Raw genomic sequence first — 16,546 nt, forward strand, 5'->3', positions numbered from 1 at the left:
CAGAGAACATGATAAAAATATATAACATTATATTTCATATTTAGATTTTTTTATATATTGTTATACAATTAATATTTTCCTCAGCATCTTTGTTTTTATGTCAAAATTCTATGATTTTTCATTAATTTTTCCTTCAGAAATTTGGGGGTATTTTTTTGAATTCTAGTCCTTACTTCCCTAACAGTATGCCATCTCTCATTTTCTTTGCCTTTATGGTGCAAATGGTTGATAAAAAATGCATTATTATTGATCATATTAAACAATCAAAGTGAATGTTCCTTTTGAATTTTTTTGCTGTATTTATACCATTAATTCTAATAGTCTAAAAGGCCTTTTTTGAATTATACTATAATCTTATACCATAACTCCATGATTTAACAATTTTTTGATAAGTAGGATAAATAATCAGCTCACAACTGGATGTCAGAAAGAGGTGAAAAGGAAGCACTCAACAGGTTACCTGACAAGTATGTATTACCCTGACAAGTCACAGGAATTAAAGCAGAGATGACATAAAAATAAATACATGCTAATTTATATTTATTTATCTATGGAGTCTCCTGAGTTAACTTAAAAATAGAGATCAGTACTTATTTACGGTATTCATTTCCCCTTATTCAGAGAGGCAGAAGAAATTTGAAAAACAAACACAACACTGTATGATGAAGGAAGAAAATCGTATAATGAATAAAAATAGTAATTTATAATTATTTGAAACAATAGTGACCTTCCCAAAAACTCATAAGGTAACAATTGGTGTAAATACATTAAGCTTATAAAATAATTTAATCCCTTAATCAAGTGTAGAAAAAATCCTACCCATTCAACCCTTCAGTTAAGATTTTTAGGATGATCTACAATGTTGCTTCTACTGACTTTTGATTACAAACAGCAGCAGTCATAGAATTTTGCGCAATAGTTTACTATTGAACATAAATCAAATCTCTTTTCTTTGACAATGAAGATGGACATTAATGAAATCAGAAATATCAACACCAGCCTTCAGTAAGGCATTGATTTTGCCCCAGTTGTCTCATTATCTTTTAATGATTTCTTCACACATGATATTTTTCTGGTTACTACATATGTATTCATGATGTACAAGCTTGAGATTTTCAATTACTGTATAACTTTCTAAATTTAATATTTTTATGTGGAGTTGAAATTTTGGTTATAGATATTGTATATACTGGATGAATCTACCATAGTTTAGTTTTCCTAGTTGCACAAATACACAGAGGAGTTAATATGCATAAGGTTTGGTGATGGAGGCATGTGTATCTAGTGAAGAATGCATTTCTCCTAAGATACAGTAACCAGTTATGAATATCCCTTTATGTAGTGCTTTATTCATAACTTAATTCAAATTACATAAAACAACTGGATTTTGTAAACAAAATATCTATTTCTGTCTTCACTATTGATGTGTATCATAAAAATACATCTTTAGAGTTCTACTCTGCTTTGCAGTGGACCCTGGCATTTTGTCTTTGTCCTTTCTAATTATTAACTGGATGAAATTTTTACAAAAGAATACCTTAGGCTGTTTAGAAAACGACATTTAAAATTTGTTGCAGTTAAAACTCATTGATGCTTAGCAAAATGCTGCAGTTGTTACTTACTGTCACCATGGCAAAGTAAAGGCCCCAGTTTGTAAGCTGCTTCAGAATTTGGTCTGTCAGTATCTGTGATCACAATTACAGTTACTGGTAGATGCTCCTTGTAGGAAAGGAATCCAGTATCATTAGTCCTGAAAAGGTAAAATGAAAGCCATAGTTCTAAATGTTTCTGATAAACATTTTGTCATCGACATATTGCTGGGGAGAAGGAAAGAATTAAATTATGAAAAAGTGCTCTTTTTCATATAACTCTATGGGTAACACAAGAAATTGTGAATACAAACGAAAGCTTTGGTATTGATATTGTGATCATTTGACAGGACGGAAACAGTTTCAAGGGAAATGGACAGCTTTATGGTTGTGCTTGTCTTCATAAGCATGAGAAAACTCTTTTTGACATAAATGGGTATCTAACTGGATGCCTAAGCTAACGTATTTGCCCATGTGAGTAATTTTATGTTGGTGATGGCATACTGTATTTATAATAACCTCTCTATTCATTATGGAATATTAAATGGCTTAGTATAACTTTCAAATAAGTTTAACTTTATTTTTCCTGCTTCACCTTCACTAAAGTTAAAAAGAATCAAACAGAAAAATATGAAGTCATGCTTAGTTGTATTGGGTGGCTCCAATGTCAGACCCACCTCTGATCAGGGCCAAGCCAATCATTGCCTCTGTGAATTATTGTATTTAATTGGGGTGCAGTGCACCCACTCTCTCTCTCTCTCTCTCTCTTTTGCACTGGCCCCAACCAGCACAGCCCCCGGTGGAGGCAGTATGGCCCTGGCCCTGGCCTCGGCCCTGCCCCAGTCCAGCCGGGCTGGGCCAGCCTGCCTCCAACTTAAGCTCAAGCCCAACTGCAGCTTCAGACCAAAAGAGAAAGCCTGGAACTTTTCAAAACTATCAGAAGGGATCCACAGCAGAGAAAGCAGAGGGGAACAACTGTACAAACACCAAGGTCAGTGAAGGAAGAAAGGAGAAGGGGAAGGAGTTGTGCAGAGCTGAGATTCTCCCCTGTAACCTGTGATGAGAGTGCAGGTCAACCCATCTGCATCTCGTGGAGCTTCAGGACTAGGGCAGATACACAGTGAGTTCCCCTGAAATGGCTATGGCTCCGGGCAGCATGTGTTGGAGCAGTGCATGTGTGAGGGAACTGCAGCTGTGGGCAGACTCACATTTGGACTTTTATGGAAGACTTTCCTCCTGTGGGAAAGGTGCCATGTGAAAGCAGAGGGAGAGGAATCCTCCCTACCCCCTGAAGAGGAAGGAGTGGCAGAGACTATATAGGATGAACTGACTGCAACCCCCATTCTCATCCTCCCTGTGCTGCTGTGCAAAGGATGGGGCAGGTAAAGGAACTGGGAACAAAAGCTGATTTCAGGATGAAGGAAGGGGTGTGGGGAAGTTGTTTGACTTAAAGATCTGGTTGTATTTCTCACTGTTCTACTCTGATGTTATTGGTAACAAATTAAAATTGTATTGGGTTTTATCTTCCCTATGATGAGTCTGTCTTTTGTCTGTGACCATTAAGTAGCGAGGAAAGCCGTCCCAGTCCTTATTTTGTCTAGCCCCCTTTTGAAGGCATCGTGGTGCTCAGTTGCTTACTAGGCCTAAACTGTGACATGAGTGTACAGGAAAAGCAACATATGCTACAAACATGTAATTTGCAGAAAAGGGAATATGCAACCTAGCATGCAGAGCACACACCCAATACTTGTAATCTTAGACTAAATTCCTGGTTTAAAATCATTGTTAATTTAGTGTCAGAACTGAATTTCTAAATTTCATAAGCCCAAAGTTCTGGCCCAAAAATTGCTTCCCCTGGAATTATGGAAATATGAAATCACTCAAGATCATTCTCAAAGATTCAATCTGTTCATCCAGTCCACATATAGTTGAATCTTCCCTTTAAAGGACAAATAGTTCAGTGACAACACTACAACCTCAGAGAGAAGAGTCAGACTGGAACTCACACTGCTCAGAAATTAAATGTGGGACATACACCTGAGCAAGCAAGTCACATTTCTTGGGAAACATGGTTGGGTCTAACAACTTCCTCTCTCAGTACACCATGCACTGCAATTGAAACAATAAGAGATTCTGTCCTTGTGCTGAATGAAATTAGTGAATTTTTTTTTCCCTTTTATAGATATCACCTTTCCCCTGTATATAATTTCTGTTTATTTGTCTTAGAGCACAGTGCACACAAATGTACTTTTTTTTCAGGAAAATTTTTTCTTTAACTGAGGAATGGAAACCACTTTTTCATAATGTCAGTTTTTGATGAGGTGTGATATTGCAGATTTCTAGTTTAGAACTGAAAAAAACCCCTCAAAACTCTGAAAGTGCTCCAGTAAAACAATGCTACAAATAAAAAGTAACTGAATAAAAACTACCTTACCTCTTCTGCAGAAAGGAATTACATTTTTGTCGATCTTTAGGAACAGATTTAAAAGCAAAAAGTCATTTTTTTTCAAAAATTTTAGACTTTTAGAGACAAAGATTTTGATTAGCCAAAGATTTTTAGAGCTACATCTATGTACAACCTATAAAATAAGATAGATTTCACTATGACAACAGAATATCAAACCCATATTTTCAAAACTGCATTGTGTGTAACGCTGGTTTTCTGTGCTCAGAAAGAATCTCAAACAAGTACATCTTCTGTCACTTCTATGTACTTTTTCTGCTCTGTGAGCAATATTAAGTCAACTAATTCTAACCAGTAGTCTCTAGGGGATCAAAGGTAACATTAAGCACAAATACAAAAATAAGTGTAAGCATAGCCTCCATAACATTGGAATTACTGGGATAAGTCTCCATTTAAAATAAAAATTAAAATGGCAGAAGTGGATACATACAGAAGTATAAAACAGGAGTCATTATATTTTCAGTGTCATATACTCATTAACAAATGTAATTTACTCAGAATGATTATAGTGAATACATGTATGTCTATATCTACTTCATTTACAAGTATGCTACCACTATAAATTAACCTAGGTATGTGAGCATGGATTAAATTAATGAAAAAACTGAGCAAGAAAGTATTACACACACTAACAATTACTCAAAATCCAGTCTCAAAATGAGTTAATATTTAACACCTGTTTTTCCGTTGGAATAAAAGTTTGTATTTTTATACAGCACAATAATAGTGAAATTCCTAGTGTTTTCTGTATTTGCTTAAACTTTTTATTGGAATGAACACAGCAGATATCTGCAAGGTTTAATATAGGTGCCAATTCTTTTCCTACAGAAGCTTCTGAAGCTTGTGTAGAATTGTTCTTCCACTAACCCTTTGCTGTATTTTCACTTCTGTGTATGCACAGGTCCTTGTTCATAGTGAGTTAATAGGCATTTTCCAACCAAATTCACTAATTTTTCCTTTAAAAAAAGAGCAGATATCTAGCTTGAGGAGAAAATAATGTATTACTTCATTTTATACACATGAATATGCTCCTAAGTACCTTCTTTAAATTTTTCTGTTTTCAAAAAACACATGTTGATACATTTATTAACATGCATATATTAACCTACTCACTGAATTGGATTTACATAAACTAAATATGCTTTATAACTTAAAAGCTTAAAGATCTATCTCTTCAACAGAAAATCTTTCATTTTAAAAGTCCCTGTCTGCTTTATAAAGTCCTATACTGAACTGGAGCTATTGTTGAGAAAATTGTATCCGATCCTTTTAAGTGAAAGTCAGTTTCAGAACTGACATTGTAACAGGAAGTGTTATACATCCAAGAAGCAAGTCATACTATGGCAATTTAAATTTACAACAGCCTTTGTGTTCTAAATGTGCTAAGGCACATTATTTCCAGGAAAAAGTATTGTGAATAAGCAACAGTAAAAAGTCACCATTCATCTCTGTCTGCATCACAGTTGCAGTAATGCTGGGAATCAATGCAGGTCCCCTCTAATCCACAAGCACATTTTTGTACAGCAGGCAAGGAACCTCCCCAGTAAGTCTGTGTTTCATTGGTTCTTCCAATCCACCAGCTCAGTGGCAGCCCATCTAAAATGTAAGTTAAAGAAAATCAGTTCCCCTTCTTGTCTTCTACTTCTCCCAGTTTTTCTCATCCAAACAAGTTTCCAAAAAGTTAAGCAAAGTCACCTCTTGAATCTAAAAACAGTTTGGAAAAAAAATTACTATCTTTACTTGATAAGTAATTAATTATTCATTTTAATACATCATTATCGGTATTAAATGATTGTCACAGGTTTTTGCTTGCATTAGTGGAAAAGGGAACTCGCAGTACCTAGCTCAGCCAGCCATGATATTAGAATAATTTATCTTAAGCAGTCCATTTATATAATTAATTTTAAAATGGTACATGAAAAAGGAGATAACATCACCTTAAAAATCAAGGTAGTTCATATTCCCAAGTAAAGAACAATTTCAGATCATGGAACTACCAGCAACAGAATGAGAAGATTTACAGAAAAGCTACACAGAAATGGTCTTATCCTGCTACCAGATGTACTATAGAGTACTGTTACCCATATCTGGGACAAACATGAAGCAGCTGAATAGTGGTGTTAATCAGAAGTGTCCAAAGAGAGTTAGCTTGCAGGCAGCAGGTGCAGAATTTATATACTCAGAGACAGCAGAAATCATGTTAATGGTGCTCCCATAAGTGAGTTGATGTATCTGGTGAGCAGAAGTAAGGTTTCCTAAGACTATTACATCTCTGTGTGGTGCATCTAGTCAGCATTGTTTGTGGCAAAATGATAAAACTGGATGTTTCCTTAATGCTAGAGCACTGTAGATTAAGCTTAAAGATGCTGCCAAGCAAGCACAGCAACAGAAAATATAAACAGAACAGATAACAGCTAATAGCTATGAAGGATAAAGCATCTTAAATTATAAGGAAGAAGGTTGATAATTGCAATGCATGAAAGTCAAGGCATGAGAAGAAATCAAGTATTGTTCAATTATGGAATTTCTTATAGATGCACTTCTTTATGCTGCTGCTGGAGCTCCAACATTTTAACAGGAGGCCTCCATGAAGAAGCTGGAATTTATCCTATTCTCAACTTTACTTACAATTGTCACTGCTTATTGAATCTCACCGCTAAATAAGACCTCTGCTAACCTCTAAATAAGACCTCTGTTGCCTTCACGGTTTCTCAGATTGTAAACATACTGACTGCACTCATTACCTCACAACTCTCGGCCCAGCAGGCCAAAAAACAGTGCGAGCAGTTTCTGGAAAAGTCAAACTTGCATAATGGCATCGATGTTCAATATCAGTGTTTGTGTTTGCAATCCATCACCGGAGTAAGAAAACAGAGACAGTTTATAAATAATTTATCAAACAGCACTTCAAAAATCTTCCAACAACTAAGACTGCAAAAGGCAATATATTTCTGCTGTTTCACCTCATGCCTTAGCTTTATATTGTAGTCATGAATTAATATTCCTAGTGTTTTGCTAGGGATGTTGGTGGTGAGCTAGTCTCAGTTTTTTGTTCATACAGCAGGGTGAGGAGAAAGCTTTTACTGAAATGCTGCAAGTTCACACTGATTAGCCCAGATTGTTATCTCTACTTTGGTAGAAAATACTGCCTAAGAAAAAGAATCCCGTTAATTAAAATGGCTAGAGATTTCTTCATAATGATCACATAAATGTATTAACACGTAACTAATGACATCATTTGCAAATGCTATCCAGGCTGGTTGAATATAATGTATTCTTAAAATAAAGTCAGTAAAGAATTACTATGTGGACAACATGTTCAAAAAACCATCATCAAATTTTGTATTTGTCAGACATAGCTAGTGGAGATTACAGATACCAGAAGTGGGAGGGATTAAATTGTGCAGGCAGACTGATAATGTAGCTATCTGCATTTCAAATTCTGATATTTCATTGTGCTCATAATAAATGAAACAAAATAAACTTATTTCAGTAAAAATGTTTGAATTTTTTTCAATATCAGGTACGCATCAGTTATTAGTTATGTATGATTGCTTTTTGTTTTGTAATTCTGACTCTAAAATCATTCAAAGAAACATGCGTGAAAATCAACAAGTAAATGCATAAGGTGACTGAAACAGGAAAATTTGGTGAAGACTATCTTCAGATGCTGAATAGTTGAAATAACAACTAAGTCAGGAAGTCCAAAATTTGAAATTAGATCACTTTTAATTTCTTTCAAATTTTTAAAGCATTTTTATTTCAAACAGAATTCTTATTTACCTCTTGGAGCTCTTCTAAATAAGCTGGGTATCCTATAAACTATAATTCACACTTATAATTGCAATGTCTTTTCAAAATTTTCTGACAAAACTTTTGAAGTTTATGGTACTATGACATACTAAGATATTAAAAGTTAGAATGCATACCTGCTGAAGCAAGCTGGAAATTATATGTTCCGCATAAAAATAGATAAGGAATTTTCCAAAGCTTTCAAAAACATACACTAGTTCTTTTGGTAGCAGTTTTAAATCTGGAATTACTACTCTTTGGGAAAACAAGAAACATGTTCTGTCTTCTTTCTCTATTTTTCTATGGGAAGATACATCTTGAGGAAAAAGAGACATGAAAACAAGACAGGATCCCTAATTCCTCCATTTTTCTCCAGCTCTCTGATATCCAGGAGATGAAAGAAAGATGTACTTAATGGGGCAGCATGACTTTAAAATTTTCAACAAATACTAGAATTCTCCCTTTCTGTGATATCAGCAAGTTCTGTCTGTCTATCTGTAGACAGAAAATGATGCTAAATTGAAGGATATTTGAAAAACTTACTCTAACAACCTCAGAGACAAAAGTCCAGGGCTTACATTTTATTGTGTTCAAAGACTAAAAATATTTACCAAACTAAAAATATTTTATTATATATTCACAATACTTAGACTGTTAGATGCAGTTTAGATGCATCTCAATTTTAACTATGGCTTATCTAGGCATTGCCAGTTTTGCTTAACAGTTAGATGGCCTGACTGTTTCTAAGACTGTACAGATGTCTTTGAGAAAGCAGTACTGGTATGGGTAATTCTGTAAATAGCTCTGTATTACAGTACTGTGCTGAGCTAGATAACTGATCCACACAATTTAAAGGTGACTCACTCAGGTCTTCTTTAGCTACAGCTACTACAGTGATCACTGAATAAATATAACCCTAATCGTCTACCACTTTCCAAACATGCTGGATGCCTATATGCACCAAGACTTTGGAAGGAGTGGATGGTACTCCAGAGGGTCATGCTGCTATCCAGAGGGACACTGACAGGCTGAAAACAAGGAGCTGACAGGAACCTAATGAAGTTCAACAAGGGAAGTTGCAAAAATGTGCACCTGGGGAGCCTCAGCCACAGACAGCCAAAGGCAGGAACAAATAGATGCTGGGAGCCATCCAGCTGGAAAGCTGTTTCGTAGAAGAGGGCCTGGAGGTCCTGGAAAACACATGGTTGAATATGGGACAGCAATGTGCCCTTGCTACTAGAAGGCTACTGTTATCCTGGGCTGCATGAGGAGGTTGAGGTCTTGCCAACAGGTTGTGGGAGGTGATCCTTCCTCTCCATTCAGCATGGGTGAGGCCAGACCCAGAGAATTATGTCCAGTGCTGGACTCTTCATTGCAAAAGAAAGATGAAAATACTAGAGTCCAACAAAGTGCCACAGAGATGATTAAGAGACTAAAGCATCTATCCTATGGGGAAAGGCTAGGAGAGCAGGAACTGTTTAGCTTGGAAAACAGAAGGTTCAGGGTGAATCTTATTAATCTACGTAAATACCTGAAGGGAGGGTGTAAAAAAATGCTTTCCAGTGGTGCCCAGTGACAGGACAAGAGGCAGTGGGCACAAACTGATACATGAGACATTCTTCCTGAACATTAGGAAACACTTTTTCACTGTGAGGGTGACTGAGCACTGACACAAATTACCCAGAAAGATTGTGAAGTGTCCGTCCTTGGAGATATTCAGAAGACATGGTACTAGGCAACCAACCCTAAGTGACCCTGGTTGAGAAGGGGTGTTGGACCAGATGACCTCTAGATGTCCCTTCCAACCTTGATCACTCCATGATTTGTGATTGTGTGAGTCTAAGACAGAGCAAATTCATACTCTGCTGCTGATGTAGTTCAGATGCTGAAAATACAATCTCTTTTTTTTCTCATACTCTAAATATACTGATCACTGAGTTTCCTGAAAAAAGTACCAGCACATGTATTTTGAAAATAGAACTAAATTTTTCCTTCTCCTTGTAGGTGAGACATAGTCCTTCCAAAGCACAGAGAAGTCTACATCTACAAAGGGTCATCTGCTGCTTCTCCCAGGAACTTAATCTGTTTTTACTGTTATTGTGACTGAATGTGTCAAAGGATCTGTCCTTATTAAATCATCCACTATGGTCACTTTAGAAATCTAAATTCTGGAATGTAAAAATCTGAATTTTATTTTTAAAAAGTCATTTACTTAAGAGTGCTAGGAAAAAATAAGACAAACTTAATACAACCTCTAAACTCTTATAAAAATGTGTCTGTGGCTACTTTGAAACAGAGAGGGAAACATAAATGCTAACTCTCTTTAAAAACTGTTGTCATTTCGTCCCTATACTACAAAACCCAGCATTGACCTTTTTTTAAGCGGTCTCACTGCAGAAGTCAAGACTGACTATTACTAGATCGTAGCTTTCTCTTAACTTAGAGATCCCTTTTTCAGAACAGACTGAAGTCCACTTGAGAGGAGTGGCAAGTTGCATTTGGTGCAGTTTGGGGTACTGTGTAAACAAAGAATTATTTTAGAAAAACTGTAGAACTCACAAATAAATTTCTTGTGCCTCTTTACTCCTAGCTCTCAAAACTCTACATTTTAGATTGCTTAGCACAATTGACTGATTGTAGTCTTTTAGCTTTCTAGAAAAGCCTGAATTTCTGTGCTATCTCATTGAATTACAAAAACAAAAACAGAAACAGAAACAAAAACAAAATCAAAAACAATCAAACAAACAAAAGTAGAGTTGCCTGTGTCTTTCCCTCTCTTCTTCTCTGACCTAATTTTTTTAATGTTTTCCAGCTTGATCACTCTGCTGAAACTGATGCATTGAGAAGGTGGTGTTTATTGTTGTTTTTTTTTGTTTTCACTTAGATTACATGGCAGTTAATAGCCAAAAAAATATGGAATACCTAGAGAGACAGAATCAGAGACTGTTGCACTCAGAGGTCTGCTCTCTGCTTAGTAGGAAAGAATGCCAAGAATTCAATCTGAGCAGTTGCAGAGCTTCTGGTGGACAAGTTAACCAAATTCATTTTGTTTTTCAAAAGACATTAAACAATGAGATTTTTTTACTTTCACATTAATTACTCAGAATGGACTTCCATGTTAAAATCTGTTAAAAACAGGTTTGTGTCAAGAAGAGTTAAGATTTCAGTAGACCATATAACTTCATTTATTTTTAAGTACATCAGAGGATCTTCATTCGTTTTTCTCTTAAAACAATTTACTTTTGTCAATAATACACATTTTAACTATCGCTTTTTAAATGAATGCTTATGTTGAATAGTGGAAATTTAATGATATAGATGCTTTTTTCAAGCACTTACAATATACACATTAAGTGTTCAAAAACATTCTGTAATAGGCTTTTGCTGATATCTACGCACTAATTTTTGTTCTTTTAAGGAGATATTTAATCAATTATTCCTTCATTAAAATTTAAAAATCCATGGAAGTCAGGCCAATAGGACCTCTGTTAATAATACTGTTAATTTAAAACACTTACGAGACAAAGTAACTTGAGAGCACTTAATTCTGTGAAGAAAGATCATTATAAACTGATATTTGTGTTTTTCTGCTTTAAATATCTCTTGAAAACTTGCAGAAATCTGAGTACTAGATATCTGAAGTAGTTCAAAATCCATAGTAGCAAAATGCCATAACCTTGATAGACATAAATAAATTCCTTTAGTAGCTGGTAAAATAAAATGCACTATGAAACATAATAAGATTTGTCTGCTTCACTTACCTGGCATATCTAAAAGTCTCGACTTTTTGCAGTGGTAAGCAAGCTCCTGTTCACAGTGCTCTGCATGGTTAATTGTAGCCTGAAGCTGGTCCAGGCTGGCAGAGTACTTGAAAAACACAGTATGGGGGTTTTCTCGATTAGAACTTTTGACTCTGGTTAAGTTGGTGTTGTTATGCTGTATAATTGTCCACGTTGTATCTTTCAAAATACAAGTGAAAAGTAATAAAGAAAAAGAAGTAGCTGCACAATTTGGTGACGGGAAAAGACTGTATGATGAAAACAATCAAACTTTAGGGTGACTACTTTGATCACAAAAGTGCTTTTGGGCATATGAAACACAAACATAAACACACAAGTCACCGTGCAAAAGTGAATACAATCATTCTTTCTATTTATAATTAGATTATCATACCGTTACCATAATGGGTATTCAGCTTGTTATGACTATTGAATAAGGAAACAGTAAGTGGTGACACCCAAATAATTGTCTCTGAAATAAAATATAGTTTACTTGCTAAGTTGCAATGAAAGAACAGAAAGAAAAAATACTATTGTTATTTTTCCCAGGCTTAAATTGTTTATTAAATAACATTAAATTCCATCCTAGACTCTAGCTACATTACATATATCACTATAGTTTTAATTTATTCTGTGTGAGAAAATGGCCTACAGATATTTTCAATTATATAAAGAAGCAAAAGTATGTCACAAATACTGTATTTACTACAAAACTCAGATTACATAAAGGTGAGTTATTCTAGGCATCTAAAATCAAATAGTAGTCACTATTTAGTAGTCACTACTAAAGTACTATTCAAAACCTGCATTTAGTCAAGGACTAAGAATCAGAGCTTCTGAAGATCAATAGAAGGTTGCTTCCAAACACCTAGCATAGTGTTAATTTATGGCAACCAGCATGGCATGCCCACTTGACTCATTAAGATAGCATGATGAACCACTAGTTCAGAACTGAGAGCTGCATTTCCCTAAAAATCACATACTGCTCTTGAGTTGACTTTCAGTTTGGATACTGTCAGGTAAGGCAGCTATGTACTTCATTGCATTTTGTAGACAAGCCTTAAGATTCATGTAAACTGGGGGTATGCAAAATATTGCCAAAAGATTCATTCCATAAGCAGTTCAACTGTGTCTGCAAGATTTTTTTTTCCATAAATCACTTATAAATACTCAGTACTCCAAGCATTCTTTTTAGAAAAATATGTTCCAAAGTAATGCTCTTGTAGGAGAAAAGCAGAAAAGACTTGCATATAATAATACATATAACTCAAATGGTTGAATAATAAACACTATATGGCACGTTTATAACAGTTATGTTCTAAGATGTGTACTCTGCTGTGAAACAGACTTGTCCAACTTGAAATGATGCTGCTTTTTTATTGTAAAAACTTATTACAATGCAAAACCACACAGATCAAGAACTAAAACTGATGTTATATGAAGACATTACTTTAAAAGCTACTAGAGGCCATAGGCTAATTACTATATATTTACTTTGAAAATAGAAACTTAATTTTCCTATACATTTAGAAACAGGAAAGATGAAACTGGCTGGCACCATAGCACATTGTTCACTCTGTCCTACAGTTTGCATATGTATGAAATGTAACGTGATACACTCTCCTTGAGAGTACAGTGATTACTCCCTCCATATTCTTTGAAATAGAAATTGCCCTAAATATTGGTGCCTGGTAACGTCTCATATGATTCTGCTGGTTTGTATTTGCCAAGCCTCCTCACCTATGAATATGGTAGCACTGAACTTACTCTGTTTCAGCTTCCACTTGGAAAGTCTGTAACAGTCTGACCTCCATGACTAAAATCCCCTTCAAGGTAGGTGTAGGCAATTAAAGCTGGTCTCAGTTAGTCAAGTCAAGTTTAGAATCATGTTCTCTGTGCTCTTGTATTTTAGTGGCCAGTGCAACTTGAGTAAATACGAGAAATAATATTTTTTCTAACGTGTGATATTGATAATAATATTTCTCATGTTCTAATAGTAGTATTTCTAACTGTTTCAGAGAATTGAATTTTGTGGCTTCCTACAGGCCACAAATGGCTGACATTATAAGCTACTTACAGAGAGGAAAGAACTCATGGTCACTTAAAGGACAAATATTCATAAATAAAAGAAATATCCAGGTGAGATTTCTATTAAAAATATTATATTAAAAGGAGTTTATTTATGTAACTCTCTTTATCATTGTTTACAGTTTTTTGGTAAAATTATAAGATTTTATTAATTGCATGTTCATGGTGTCAAAAAGCAGATGGCTGGAAATATAGAAAACTTAGATTTCTTTCTGTACATGTACATATACATAGACAGGTCAGCTATCAGACTCATTGCCACACTTCAAAATTTACAAAGAAAAAGAAAAGCAGGTCACTGCAAAGTTTTGTCCTCCTTACTGGCAGGGTGGACTGTAGGGTTTTTTTTTCTGAAACTGACCTCCAAGAATAAAACCAAGGAAAGGCACCTCTCTCCCAGATGCCTGAAAATAGAGCCCGATGAATGTCAAATACAAGGTAGTGCCGTAAGTAATGTGGGCAACTGCCTCTCCTGTCTCTGGTGGGAAAAGGGAATACCATTCATGAGGAAACTGAGAACAAAACAAATACAGAATATTCATCCTGTCAGGCTATGTCTTGAGATGTAGAACTGATCAATGAGGTTTGCTTAATGTGGTGAATAAGGAGTGACTGAGGAAAACAGTAACAGCTGTTCATAAACACAAGTATAAAACAGATACTACACTGTACCTTGGAGGGTTATACCCACTTAAAAAAATTGACACCTTTCTGCCATGGTTCTTTGGTCTGTTTTGGTCTGATAGGACACTAGACTATTTCTTTTTATAGGCCTGTGCCATTCTGAATTGTGCCCGCCTTGAGGCAGCACAGTTCACTGTAGAAGTCAGTCAGGAGCTGACATCATGAGACTAGTTAAATTGCACAGACAGATTGAAATGATAAGAACTCTGTTATTTCAACATGCATAATAAGTATTTGTTAGATCATTATGAAACATCAACCAAAGCCACTAGTAGACAGAGTCCTGTCAGTTTCTCAAAAAATGACCACAAATTGCTTACAAACCAGCACCAGAAGCTTCTGATAAGGTTTCTAAGTCAAGTTCTCAACACTTAGCACATACTTAAATCAAGTTCACCTATAGCATATTCATGTAGGCTTTTAAACACTTATAACTGTGTAAAAATATATTTTTGTCACATAAAACAAGAAAGCATTTCCATCATTTTGCTGGAAAGCAATTCAAATAAATAGAGGCCAAGTAAAAAGAAAAGTCACAATACATAAGTAGCCACAAATAAAACAATAATAAATTTCAAAAATCCCTTCAAATGCAAATTTCATTGAAAGGATGTATACCGATAGGCCTACATAGACAATATCAACTGATTTGTTAAAAAGCAGTCAGGCAATAAACGTATCTAAAACTTCTAGTGATATAAATGGTCAGATTCAAAGAACTTTGGGCAGAAGAGAAGGCAGGGTGTCTGAAAAGTGAGGCTGCAAGAGTCCCACTGCTTGTATTTGCATTCTCTGAAAGATCTTCTTGCAGTTTGAAAAATAAGGCTTAATGTCTATATTTCTCATAACAAAGGCCAGCTCTGAATTAAGGATGAAGGAGTCACCTTCATTTTGTTGTGAGAGTATACATTAAACTTACAAAATACAGAGGCTTCTTATGTGATAACTCATGTTTCAATATAATGAGCATGCATACAGACTCAGTTGTGAGCTAAGGGAAGTTTATCACCTCACCTGTCATATTACAGTATACAAGAAACGGTCTCAAGGGGCCACTTCCATCTGAATCGATATTGTAAAAGCCTGAAGTATTCCCTCTGTGCTTATAGGCTTCACATGATTGCTCATAGATGGCTGTAAAAGAACACATCCCATCACAAATGTAATGGCATAATTTCACATTTTATTCAGGGAATTTTTTTAAAAAGTGCTTAGAGCCTGTCAACGGGGAAAAGAAGTTGTGTGTGTTCGCTGCTAAAGAATACAGAAGAAATCACATAATCAAAACTGAACTTTTGTTTGAATTTGTAAAGTGCATTTGGTTTTATTTATTGGAGAGATCACAAGCAGCATTTTCAAGCATTTTGTTCTGTATTTCAAGCTGGAAACTTCAGGAAGGAAAACATGAAATGTGGATGAGTAAATGGTTGTAAAAACTGCCAAGTAATGTGAATGCCTAGGGTATTACTTAGACCCTGCTAATCAGATTAGAAGGAAGCAAACACTAACTACCTCAGTCAAACTGCATTTTTGTTGCTGCTGCTGCTGCTGTTGTTGTTACACACAATAGAATGTAAGCAGTGTTTCTATGTGTTCTGATTGTATCCTGGCATTTTTTGGCTTTCAGACTGTTTTCTTCCCTTTTTAAATAGAAAGGCAAATGACTTGTCAGAGACTGCAGTAAAAGAACTAAGTAAGCAAAGACAAAATGACAGCTTCTTGGTCCCATGTCATGTATATTTTATGTCAACCAGGACCTAAATAAAAGTCTGTGATGCCTTCTCTATGATAAAGAAAAAAAAAACAGAGAAGAAAGACATTTAAGTCCAGCTCTGCACTTAAACAGACAAGGACTACTGATAATAATGCCAAGCTAGATCACATTAACTTAACATCTCTTTTAACCATTATATTGTTATGGAGCAGTTCTGGTCTTTCTTTTCAAAATTAGACTGTGTGCTTTATCAGTTATTATCAAAACTTGGAAATACTCTGCCAAGAAGAGTCATTAGATTCAGAAAGAAAAAGATAGTTATGGGTACTGTATGAATAAAAATGAAACTCCATAATAAATAGTAACAGCCTAGAAGATTTTTATCTGTATAAATTCAGTTTAGTTAAATTTTAAAATAAAGATATAAAGTACTAGT

The 16,546-nt window shown here is 35.2% G+C and overlaps 1 protein-coding gene across 1 annotated transcript in view; it reads right to left on the bottom strand.

Moving 5' to 3' along the window:
- Window positions 1-1,622: 1,622 nt before the first annotated feature.
- Window positions 1,623-16,546, bottom strand: part of LOC104539344 (contactin-associated protein-like 4) — a gene marked incomplete at both ends in the record, with an annotated part of 56,909 nt that continues 41,985 nt past the window's right edge. Inside the window, 4 exons of the mRNA XM_010182844.1 lie at window positions 1,623-1,750; window positions 5,493-5,649; window positions 11,607-11,804; window positions 15,411-15,530. Of these exons, the coding sequence (XP_010181146.1) occupies window positions 1,623-1,750; window positions 5,493-5,649; window positions 11,607-11,804; window positions 15,411-15,530 (603 nt within the window). The remainder of the gene's footprint in view (window positions 1,751-5,492; window positions 5,650-11,606; window positions 11,805-15,410; window positions 15,531-16,546) is intronic.

The sequence above is a fragment of the Mesitornis unicolor genome, unplaced genomic scaffold (assembly GCF_000695765.1).
Source record: "Mesitornis unicolor isolate BGI_N332 unplaced genomic scaffold, ASM69576v1 scaffold11134, whole genome shotgun sequence".
Lineage (NCBI taxonomy): Eukaryota > Metazoa > Chordata > Aves > Mesitornithiformes > Mesitornithidae > Mesitornis > Mesitornis unicolor.